The 12,408-nt window shown below is 38.6% G+C and overlaps 1 protein-coding gene across 1 annotated transcript in view; it reads left to right on the top strand.

Annotated features, from left to right (window-relative positions):
* Positions 1-12,408, top strand: part of Tm9sf2 (transmembrane 9 superfamily member 2) — a 66,871-nt gene that overhangs the window by 45,190 nt on the left and 9,273 nt on the right. The window contains exons 11-15 of the mRNA XM_004631189.2: positions 857-976; positions 3,117-3,174; positions 6,847-7,006; positions 8,989-9,140; positions 10,367-10,478. Coding sequence (XP_004631246.1) covers positions 857-976; positions 3,117-3,174; positions 6,847-7,006; positions 8,989-9,140; positions 10,367-10,478 — 602 coding nt within the window. The remainder of the gene's footprint in view (positions 1-856; positions 977-3,116; positions 3,175-6,846; positions 7,007-8,988; positions 9,141-10,366; positions 10,479-12,408) is intronic.

The following is a 12,408-nucleotide window of genomic DNA, read 5'->3' as shown; positions in this document are numbered from 1 at the left end:
TCTCTCTCTCTCTCTCTCTGTCTCTCTCATCCTCAAGTGAACCTGGTGTTTCAGGGCTATTTCTTCCAGCCTGGGTAGCAGTAGGCGTGCAGCCACTATGCCTGGACTTGGTGGCTGGCTCAGTGCACCCAGGGGGTAGGGCCCAGTATGGCATGTGGTCCTGGGGATCGAACCGTGGTCCCCGCACTTGCCTAAGCAAGCACTTAGTCTGCTGAGCTATGTTGCCAGCCCTCTTTTTAAATAAGATAAAAATGGGAGTGATTTTTATCCACATTAATTTTATTATTTTTATATTTTAGGGAAGGGGCTACAGGGTGTTCAGGGTCTCACAACTAGATCAGATTTGTAGTGATCCACCTATTTACAGCCTCTCAAGAGCTGGGATTACAAGTGCATGCCACCATGCCCAGTCTCAATTGTCACAGCACGCCCTGGGGGCAGGGCCAGTATGGCAGGCCCGGGGATCGAACCCCTGGCTCCTGTGCCTGCTTGCAGGCGCTTTAATCCGCTGAGCTATTTGGCTGGCCCTCACGTTAATTTTAGAAGCAGTGATTAGGCCTCAGAAGAACTGAAAGCACTCTACTTCAGTGTACCTGGCCGGCCTGCCCAGACCGTGGGACAGATGGGGCCTAGGTCCTGGGCCCTGGTGAGGGACTTCAGAGCAGACTTGACTTTACATTGGTCATACACCAATGCAGGATTACATGTCACTAAGGTTTGGTATAACCAAATGCCAAATAGCGTATGTTTTTCTTGAAGTTGGTGTTCATTTTCTTATTAAATGAAAGAGTTCTATCATTTCACAACCAAGGTAACAGAGTAATAACATTTATACCTTTAATGATTTGTTTTGTAGTTTTTGCCTGCCTGGGGTTTTTGTCCCCTGCCAACCGGGGGGCACTGATGACGTGTGCTGTGGTCTTGTGGGTGCTGCTGGGCACTCCTGCGGGCTACGTTGCTGCCAGATTCTATAAGTGTAAGTAAAAGCCATTGTATGGGTGTCACATCAGGAATTGGTCTGACAGGATGACACTCTGAATAGTAGGTATTGCGGGTGTCTCAGGTCAAAGAAGCCTGGTCGGTGACGTCTTATGTTGCATCAGTGAGTGACCCTAGGTTTTTGTGTTCAAAATGATTAAACAGTGAAATGAGCAGTTTGGATGCTACTCATCCACCACTCGCAGCCTCCTGTTATTATAAGCTTTGGCTGAACAGTTGGGGCCAATTTAGATGTGCTATGTTCCTGAAAGTGTAGGAAGACTATCAGAGAAAGAAAGAATGCCACCAGGTATCATTGATTTCTTTCTTTTTTTTGGGGGGGGGGTGGTACCAGGGATTGAACGCAGCACCTTGTGCTTGCCAGGCAAGCGCTTATTCCACTGAGTTATCACCCTGGCCCCATGATTTCTTAACTAAAGCAAGTAACATCTGATAAACAGTTTTAAACATGCAAGGTTCTTAATGTATCAGTTTAATCTTTAAAAGAAAAAAAGCAAAAACTGTTTTAAGTGAACTAAAATCTCAATATTTTAGAGAGCCCTGCAATAAGTTGCTTTTGTAGTTAATCACAGTTTTGTATGGTCTTGCTTTCTAGAAGTAGAACAAAGTTCAGCCCCCAAAGAGTCAGAACAACTGAGCTATTCTTATGGCCTGGAAGCATGTTGGCAGGGTCAGTGTCTGAGGTGGCCCGTGTGGTACATCTGTCAGTGATCTGGGATGCGCAGTGAACCCCACCCTGCAAGGTCTTCTCAGTAGGAAGAAAATTTGAGGTAAAATGCAGGAGTGATACGCAGGCTGGCTTTAGGCTAGGCTAGGGAGTCTTGTCCTAATGTAGGAATACAGGTGATGTTTTACCAAGTCCTGTTGTGAGTATGTGAAGTCCTGAGTGTGTGTCTTCTGTGAATTTTGCCAAGTTCTTATTTTTCTTTTCGTCTTTACTACAGGGAAAAGGATTAGACAGGTTACTGCATCTTAACAGGGTATATAATCACACTGCTGCCTGCCGTGCTGGCCTCATTTCACTCGTCCTCCCCATCATGATTGCAGCTGCACCAGCTTCAGTAGTTCTGCAGCCCACGCTGCCCCCTCATGCTGCTTTCCCATTCGACCCCTCAACCAGAACCCACTGCTCGTCCCTCTACCCTCAGTTCTCCACCTCATGAAGTAGCTTGCCAGTGAGAGAGAGAGTTTGGAGAGCTGCTGTCTTGCAGCCCTGTCAGAAAATCAGCTCATTGATTAGTATCATTTTAGTGCTGTAAAAAATACTTGAATTTTGTAGTTGGATTAAGCCAACAATTAATAATTTCATAAATCTCTTTTAGTCACACTGTGAATTCATATCCTATAATATGATATGAATATATATATATATGTGCATTTATATATATGATTTTTTTAGGACAAATGGTACTTAAACTTGCTTATAAATCATGCTAAAACTTTCCTTAAGAATTAAAACTATTCATCTGAGCTACTTTCATGTCTGAATTTTACACTGGGAGTACAGTAATATTTTCATATTTGATTATTTCAGTATGTGAGTGTTTTGAATTGAGGTGGGGGATGAGGAAAGAGTTGAAAGAGAGTAAAAAGTTGATGAGCAAGGCTGTTTTGTCAAAGGCAAAGGTCCTGTCTTAGTCACCCGCTGTGGCATGCTCATCTCCCCAACACCACCAGAAACCGTCATTCTAGAAGACCCTAAAGATGCAAGCCAGCTGTGGGGACCTAAACATGTTGCACAGCACACTCAAGGGTTCCTGGCTTTACAGCAGATTCTGACGCTAACTGTCAGATAAACGAGAGTCCCCAATGTGTCCTTTTTATATCCCGCCCCATTAGTACAGGGTTGGGATTTACAAGGTTGGTTTTGTTTTGAGATTTAGAAAATCAGAAAAGAACTGGTCTAGATGAGTCCTTTTGTCTCAGACTTGTCTTACACTGAGCAGATACTGGAGAACAGGCCACCTGCAGGGCAGGCGGTGCTCTGCTGCTCAGCTTCTCACCACTAGGGAAGGAAGTCACAGCATGTTCATCAGAACCGTCGTCTAAGAATGAGCACAAATGCCAGGCTTAGACCTCAAAGCCTGTATTTATATCACTTGTGTTTTCTTTTATAGCTTTTGGAGGTGAAAAGTGGAAAACAAATGTTTTGTTGACATCATTTCTTTGTCCTGGGTAAGTGAACTTTTTAATAGTTTTTACTGTAGTCATGTTTTTGTTCCTAACTTTGAGTTGCTCTGTCTCTAAACCACATCTCTTAAGAAAACAAATTTATTTTTTGAAAATGGGTAAGAAATATTTGCCAAGTGACCTTCTTTTGGAAAATCACCTTTGCACATGAGCCATATTTTTATTTTTTCTTAGAATTCTCTCTGTTCTGTTTTCTGTGGCAGTCAGTTGGACATGTTGTCATGTAAAGTTGATGTAAGGCTTTTCATCTAATTTTGAGAATAGATTACCCTAAAGATGGGCAAGCATATGTGTTTGGATTTTTATCAAGCTTATTGTGACCTTTTAGACTATTCCATTCAGTGAAGTAACATTTTTTAAACAGTCACCACAAATAAGAACACAACTTTGATTTTCTGAGGACAGTTTTTGACCTCAAGTATCTCATGTGCTTCTGGCCCTGGAGGTGGAACCTACTTTTTCTGGTGGGCAAGAACTTCTCCCTGAATGAGCAATAATGATAAAAAATAGTGTATCTAGTTTCCCATCACTGGGACCAAACACCTAGCATCTGTAAGTTAAAAAGAGAAAAGGTTTATTTTGGATTAGCCCACAGTTTCAGTGAGTACAGTCTATGGTTAGTTGGTTACCGGGCAGAAGCAGGTGGAAGGGCACGGTGGGGATATCTACTCATTTCATGGCAGCCAGAATCTTTCTTGGCAAGAGACCAGAAAAACAGACAAGCATACTGTGTACCCTCCGTGTCATGCCCCCAGGTTACTCAGTCAGTGAGCTCTCTTTTCTGACCAGCCCCCACTTCCTAATAGTACATTAATCCACTGATGAGTATAAAGAGTGCTAAGAACCCAGGCATTCCAGGGACAAATTTCTAGTAAATCACTTTTATGGCTTCAGTTTTTTTGTTCTCTGAAGAGCAAGGCAGCAAACAGAAGTAAGAGAAATACAGTCTAAAAAGTATAATCAGGTTATTATTTATGGGTGATGTGATTTCTGTAAAAAGAATTTGGCAAAATGTCTGGATAGTAGTAATGTCCCAATAACAGTCAAATGGGAGTTGTGTAGAAGATTCTACTCATAGGAGTATTGGTAACAAGTCTGAAACTACCTATTACAGCCTATGCAAATAAGTACCATCCATATGGATTGGCTATTAATTGGTGAAAAGATGAAGCGTTGTAAAAGGACTTGTGGGATAAATAGGCTCTGCTTGTGTGGAAGTACCCAAGATGTGGTGTCACAAGCAAGAAGAGCTGTTGAATAAATGATTCTGGGGTACCCAATCATGTGGGGGACTGGGGCTGTAACTCTTCAATAGAACTTGGCACATGGGAGCCCCTGGATTCTATACTCCCCCCCCAAAAAAAAGAATGAAGAAAAATCCTCTTCTTATATTACATACACAAATTCAGTTCTGTGTAAAGTCTAAAGGTAACAGGCAGAACTGTTTAATGAAAATATAGAAAAGTATTTTCACGATTCCAGGTTAGAGAAGGCTTTGTTCTCTTAAACTAGATGGGTAGAGGGGTGCAGATGATATGTTTAAAAGCTTTGTAAAAGCCAGGTGAGGTGGTACCTATAATTCCAGCACTCTTAAGAGCCTGAGGAAGAAAGATCACAAGTTCAAGCCCATCACAGGCTATTTAGCAATTCAGTGAGACCCCGTCCAAAAATAAAAAGTACAAGCCATAGTATGGTGGTGAACACCTGTAATCCCAGCACTGGGAGGCTGAGGCAGAAGGATTTGCTCCAAGCTTCAGGCCAGCCTGAACTGTATAGCAAGACCTTGTCTCAAAATATAAATAAAAATAAAAATAAAAAAGTGTGAATGTAGCTCATTGTGGAAAACCCTGGGTTCAGTGCCCAATAGTAAGAAAAAAAGAAAAGGGAAAAAAACAACCGTGTGGGGCTGGGCTGGAAGCTCAGTGGCAGGTTGCATGCATAGTATATGTGAGACCCTGGATTTGAGAGTACCAAGTGATTGCACAAAGCAACAAAAAACTATTGAGTGTATTACGATGATACTTTTTACATGTTTTGTAAAAAGTGTATTGAGAAGAGAAAGCTTAAACAGAATGAGAAAAATTGCAACAATTACTTAGAGGACTAATATCTAGAATATATAAAGTACTCAAATCAGACCCTCTCAAAGAAAAGACCCAGCCATAAAATGGGCAAGTGAAATGAATAGACATTTCGTAGGAGAAGTTCAAATGGCCAGGAAATGCAGGAAGAAATGCTCAGCATCACTGTCCTTAGAGAGATGTACATTAAACAACACTGAGATTCCATCTTTCCCTAAAAAGAATGGCCATCATCAAGACATCAAGTAATAACAAATGCTGGCAAGGCTGCAAGGGAAAGAAGGAAGCCCTCTACATTGTTGGTAGGAATGTAAACTAGTACAGCCGCTATGGAAATCAGTACAGAAATTCCTCAAAAAACCAAAACTAGACATTCAATTTGATCCAGCTATTCCCTTATAGGTATCTTCTCAAAAGAGTTAAAGACATCATATTATAGTGATCCATGTATACTCATGTCTAGCAGCACAATTCATAATAGCTAAATCTTGGAAGCAGCCTGTATGTCCATCAACAGATGAATGGATAAAGAAAATGTGGTATTTTCATGTAATGAAGTGCTATTATGTCATAAAGAAGGCTAAATGAATCATTTGTAGGAAAATGGATGTCCCTTGAGACCATAATGTTAAGTGAAATAAATCAGACAAGCTTACACATTACATGGCTTCTCTTATATGAGAAACCTAAAGTACACATAAGTTAAAGAGCAAAATAAAAGCTAGTAGGAAGTGGGGAGATGGATCCTTCTCAAATGAGAGAATCAGGAGATAGAGGGATATGAAAAGGGGATGGAAAAACAAATTAATATGTGTTTATGTGTGTGAACCAACTCTACACAAGTAATGTAAACACTGTGTACTGCACATATGTTCTAATTTTTTTAAATATTGAGAAGAAAGCCAGAAAACAAGTTGTACAAATTCAGGTTTAAGTTCAGAAAAATCCACAGACTGGGAGACTAGGATATGTAATAAAGAATTAGGTGTGCTGGAGTGTGCAGGTGACTCACACATGTGAGTTTGAAAGACTTGCAACCCACATGGACAGGGAGCGGTGGGGTGACCAGCAAGTCACTGCTGGTAAAGCCCAGCAAACCACCAGATTGCAGAGCCTCACTGCCCTTGTCTGGAGGAAATACACATTATTTTATTTATTTATTTATTTTAAATATTTATTTTTATTTATTACATTTATTTATTGTGTGTGTGTGGCCAGCTCAGCCCACCAGGGGGCGGGGCTGGCTGGCATGTGGTGCTGGGGATCGAACCATGGTCCCTGTGCTTTGCCAAGCTTGTTTCAAGTAGGTGCTTTAGACCACTGAGCCATCTCTTCAGCCCGGAAATACACATTAAAACAGTGGTAAAAATACTGAAAGAGTTAAGTTCTGCAGCCTGCTAATAGGAATTTCAGTCAGGCAATCAGAAGAAACAATTTTGTAGGTTTTAGTGCAGTTTTAGATTTGCATACTCTAGGACATAGCAGAAATACAAAGTTGCTGTGTCATCTGTTATTTTTACTACTTCATTTTGCTTCTAATGCTGCTTTTACCCAAAAACATGTTGTGTCTTTTCAGGATCGTGTTTGCTGACTTCTTTATAATGAATCTAATCCTCTGGGGAGAAGGATCATCAGCAGCTATTCCCTTTGGCACACTGGTTGCCATACTGGCCCTTTGGTTCTGTATATCTGTGCCTCTGACATTTATTGGTGCATACTTTGGTTTTAAGAAGAATGTAAGTTTATATATACTGATTTATTGAAATGAATTTCAGCTGTAGAAAATAACATATGTCACCTTAAAAGATGTAAGTCTCTAACAGACATGAGCTTGTCTTATAGAATCTAGACTTCATGGAAAATTCTTAAAATATTAATATTAGGTCAAACATAGTGATGCATTCAGTAATCCTGGTACTTTGAGAGACTGAGGCAAAAGAAATAGACAAATGAAAACTTTGAATTTTTTTTTTTTTTTTTTTTTTTTTTATAAAAATGTGTTGTGCGAAAGGGCTTGAGTCACTTCTGTCATTGTAGTTTCTACCCTAAAATTTTTTTTTGCGGAACTGGGAATTGAACTCACGCCCTAGTGCTTGCCAGGCAAGCTTGAATTTTTTATATTCCTGTGCATTATTACTTTTACCCTAAAAATATGTGCACTTTCCTAAATAAAGTGTCACTTGTGTACAATACTTAATTGTGAAAAAAAAATGGTTTTATGAAGCGAATCTGTGAGAAAAGTGACCACAAAGAGTAGCCCACCCTTCCTTTTACCTCCCCCTCTCCTTTGCCCTCCCCTTCTCCTTTGCCCTCCCCTTCCTTCTCCTTCCTTTTTTTGGGTATACTTGAAAGGCACACCACTGAGCTATATTCCCAGTCCCAGCACTTTCTTTTGATGTATGGCTTTGGAATAAATTGTTCATGCTTACTGTACTCCAGGCTCACTCTTTTTGACTCCATTCCTCTCTCTCTAGTCTGCTATTTGTACTTCTGCTGCCTCCTCCTACCCTTAGGCTAGGATGAAAATAATTTTTTTGCCTCATCTGTGTCTTTCTTTTACTGCCTTCTTCTCTATCTCTACTTCTCCCCCAAGATATCAAACCCACAAGGTTAAAAATATCACATGGTAGGGGCTGGAGTGTAACTTAGTGGTAGTGTTTGTCTAGCATGGAAGCAGCCCTGGGTTCCAGCTCTCACACCAGAGAGGAAAGTAAGGTATGATAGAACATTTTGTGAGCAAGTCCCAAAGTGACCTAGCAGGGACTGTCCTGGCTTTATAGTCTCCATGTAGCTGTCATGTTAGGCCACTAAAAGATTTTTCAGTTCTTTGGCACTTGTTGAAATAATTATTTAGAATTTGTGTATTATAAATAGTAAGGCAACAGTTAGAAATTTTAAAATTATGTAGATCAAATGTAAAAATTTTACAGTTATGCTGTTTATAAGTTAAAAATGGCCCACCCTGAAGAATAAGATGGTTATCTGCCTGGACACATGTATACCTACACATATAACAATCTAGTCTGAAAGTATCTTAATGAAAATAGCAGGTTTTAAATTTTAATTTATCATTACATAACCTATGGAAGACTATTTTTTGGCTTTTTAACATCTCTATCCCCCTGCCTCCATGTGGGGATGTGTTGGTACCTCAGGTTACAAGTATTTCTCTACTACCACCTAGTGTGTCCTAAAAGGGGAAATAATTGAGATCACCAGTACCTTATGGTCACAGGCTTCATACAGCCTTTCATTGCCTTTTTCATGTTCTTAACTCATAGTAAAATTGAGCAATTTAATAAAGATGTCATTGCCCACCTCCAGATTTTAAAATGTTGAAAAAATTTCAGAACTAGATGATTTCTTACATTAAGTATATAATTAAAGTGAAAAACCTAGCTCTACCTTTTTATTAACTATTATTTTCCAAGTGCTGTATTCTCTCCTGCCTATTTCTTACTTTGTCTAAAGCCATTAATCACGGGCTACCTGCTGAAAACAGTGTTGGCTCGTTCCAGCAGACAGACTGGGCATTGTACCTTATAGTGTCGGTTCATTGCTTCTAAATACAAACTTCAGTTTGATGGCTTAAGTAGGTTTTCATTGCCATTAGTGTCAGCATGGAAGCTGAGAAAAAGCAGGCCAATAATCTCGTACTGAGAAAAAATTTGAAAACAGATATGTAATTATGAATTTTTTCTTTCTCCCTTTCCTGAAGGCCATTGAACACCCTGTTCGAACCAATCAGATTCCACGCCAGATTCCGGAGCAATCTTTCTACACAAAGCCCTTGCCTGGTATTATCATGGGAGGGATTTTGCCCTTTGGCTGCATCTTTATACAGCTTTTCTTCATTCTGAATAGCATTTGGTAAGCTAAGAATGAAGTCTTTTGTTACCATTATATGTAATACTCGGAGGGGTTTATTTGCTTTGCTTTTGTTTTTAGTCTATGGATTACTGTTTGTGTCTTCTACAGGTAAGCAGTTCTCTAATATGCAGCAGTTGCAACAGCCAAAAGATTGTCTTTCCTGTGGGATAAAGAATAATAGTGATAACAGCCAATATTAGCCAAAAACTTATTCTTACTCCTATGTAATTTTTGTTACTTTTCAGAATTCTAACAGGTAGAAATCTCATTTTCAAAGATTAAAGTTTAGGAGTTTGAGTAATCGCACAGCTGCCATATGGCAGAAAGTTAACCTGAATGTCTCTAAACCCATATTCTGTATGCTCCAGAGAAATCCTCTGTACACTTGTTAGCAAGAGCAGAGCAGTAGCTGATCCAGATGACCTTTGCTTCCTTTCCTGTCCCGACATGCCTTCATTCTGATTTCATATTGCTATAGAAAGCTAGTAATGGCAATTTTGAGCCACTCTTTTATGTGTAGGTGAATGATACAGTGGTATGTCATCATTTGATTACCTTGATCTATGTTATAGACAGTACCAGAATTTGAAATAACGTAAAATTAGAACTGCATTTGAGCTTTTTTAGTGATTAATAATACCTTTTCAGTTATAGTGATTTTCCAAATTCAACTGATTTTTCTCACGTGAGTAGAAAACATTTATCAGTATAACTGTTTCCTCATTTGTCTCTGCCTTTCCATTAAGTTTTTGTCAAATATGCCGAGTAAAAACAGTGTGGGGTTCAGCCTGATCAAAAGGTAAAACGCAGTGACAGGGTCATATCCTTTATCTTCCTGCGCTACCCCCAACCCCATCCTTTACGATTAAAACCTATCTATGAAAATTGGACTTGGGGCCAGGGAGATGGCCCAGTGGAATAAGCGCTTCCCTGGCAAGCGTAAGGGCCTGAGTTCAATCCCCAGTTCTGCAAAAAAAAAAAAAAAGAAAGAAAGAAAGAAAATTGGACTGGTTTGGTTAGTTGGAGAAAAAAATCAACTTTTTTCTCAGTTCAAGAATAATGAAGAGGAGCCAGGGAGATGGTTCAGTAGAATAAGCGCTTCCTTGGCAAGTGCAGGGGCCTAAGTTCAATCCCCGGTTCCGCAAAATAAAAGAATAATGAAGAAACTGCAATTTAGCATGGCAGAAAGAAAATATTTAGTTTCGTCTTGATGTGTTTGATTATAGGTCACATCAGATGTATTACATGTTTGGCTTCCTGTTTTTGGTGTTTATCATTTTGGTTATTACGTGTTCTGAAGCAACTATACTTCTTTGTTATTTCCACCTATGTGCAGAGGTATGTATTAACAGTTCACTTGTGTTAATTCATAGATAGTATAATTTTGGCATATTGCAACTTGACAGTTATTGAGATAATTTCTGTAGATACATATTTATGATAGAAATTGGCCTATATTTCTAAATCAAATGTGGCCTCCTAGGATTAAGTGGTTTAGTTTGGTATATTTATTTAGAGCTTACAGATAGAGATTGGGGTTTTTGAGGGCATTTTTGTGTGTTCTGAGATGGGTCTCACTATGTAGTTCAGGCTGGCCTTGAAGTCACCAAGTAGTTGAGTCTGACCTTGAACTTGTGATAGTCCTACCTCGGCCTCCCAAGTACTGAAATTCAGGGATGTGTCACCATGCTCAGCTTTTACTGTTAGAGATTTAAAAATTCTAATTTCCTGAGAACAATATGCTCTGCTAAATTTCCTCTGTTGAGTTTTACAATAAAAAAATGATGTTCTGGGCTGAGGATGTAGAGCACTTGGCTAGTGTTTGAGATCCTGATTTCAAAACCCCAGCACTGATGGGATATAGTTGTACATGCCTGTAATCTCAACATTCAGGAAGCTGAGACAGGAGGATCACTGAGTTTAAGGTCAATCCATAATGCATAGTGAGACCCTGTCTCAAAAAACCAAGAAAAAAAGGAAGTTTCTTATTCATAGATATTTCTAGATCCTGAAAATTTAGTAAGAATACTTTATATAAGTGAGAAAATTCATTGAAACTTTTCAGTGATTACATTGTAATAAATTGTATTCATAGCAACACCAAAATTATTACATTGTTATATAATAGTTGATTTTTAAAGGTTTAGCTTGTTAAATCCATTCTTTTATAATTATTTTCTATATAAAAGATAAAGTCTGTTAAACTGAGTATGACATTCTTAAATTGAAATTAAATTCACAACATAAAATTAATGATTTCAAAGTGAAGAACTTACTTGTGCTTATACATTTACTATATTAAAGAACCACCACTTTTCTCTGGTTCCAGAATATTTTCATTCCTCCTCCTCACATACATAAAGCCATTTCCTTCTTCCCACAGACTCTGGCAACCATCAGTCTTCTTTCTGTCTCTGAAAGCTAACCTTGTTTGGTTACTTACATATTAATGGGATCATACAGTATGTGGTCTTTTGTGTTTGGTTTCTCCCACCTCAGATGCTTTCAAGGTTCACCTATAATGTAGCACATACACTTTTACTCCTTTTTATAATTACACAGTATCTCACTGTGTATATAACAACATGTTTATGCATTTACCCATTCGTGGACATTTGTGTCATTCCTACCTTGTGTGTTATAAATAGTGCTGCTGTGAGCAAACATGAACAATATTTTGGTTTTTTGGTTTCAGTTCTTCTGGATATATACCTAGAAATGGAATTCTTTGTTCTTTGTTCTTTTAATATTTTGGAGAACTTGTTCTAATGGTGTTTGTAAATAGGATATCACGTCCGCATCTTGTACAGCAATTAACCACTAGGAAGAATGTATGCAATGTGTTAATTATTGAAACTGACCTACCAATTTGGTTTGAAACTGTCTCATTGCTATTTGTTTCTCAATGAAATTATGGAAAAAAAAATAATATTTTGGAGAACCACCATTTTTATGTTTCCACTAGAGATGTCCAAAAGTTGTAGTTTCTCTAAATCCTTGCCTCCACCTAACATTCTATATATTGCTTTTTAGTTTATTATTATAGCTGGCCTAGTGGTTGTGAAATGGTATCTCATTGTGATTTGCATTTTCCAGTGACTAATGATACTGAACATTTTTTCTTGTATAGATTGATCATTTCTTTGGAAAAATGTGTAATTAAGTTCTTTGCCTATTTTTTAATTGGATCAGTTGTCTTTCTGTGAGTTCTAAGAATTCTTTATGTATTTTAGATGTAGACCTTTATCAAATACATGATTTGCAAATA

This window comes from Octodon degus, unplaced genomic scaffold (genome assembly GCF_000260255.1).
Source record: "Octodon degus isolate 3935 unplaced genomic scaffold, OctDeg1.0 scaffold00039, whole genome shotgun sequence".
Lineage (NCBI taxonomy): Eukaryota > Metazoa > Chordata > Mammalia > Rodentia > Octodontidae > Octodon > Octodon degus.
The sequence above is the reverse complement of the archived record's forward strand: the minus strand, read 5'-3'. Positions and strand labels throughout refer to the sequence as shown.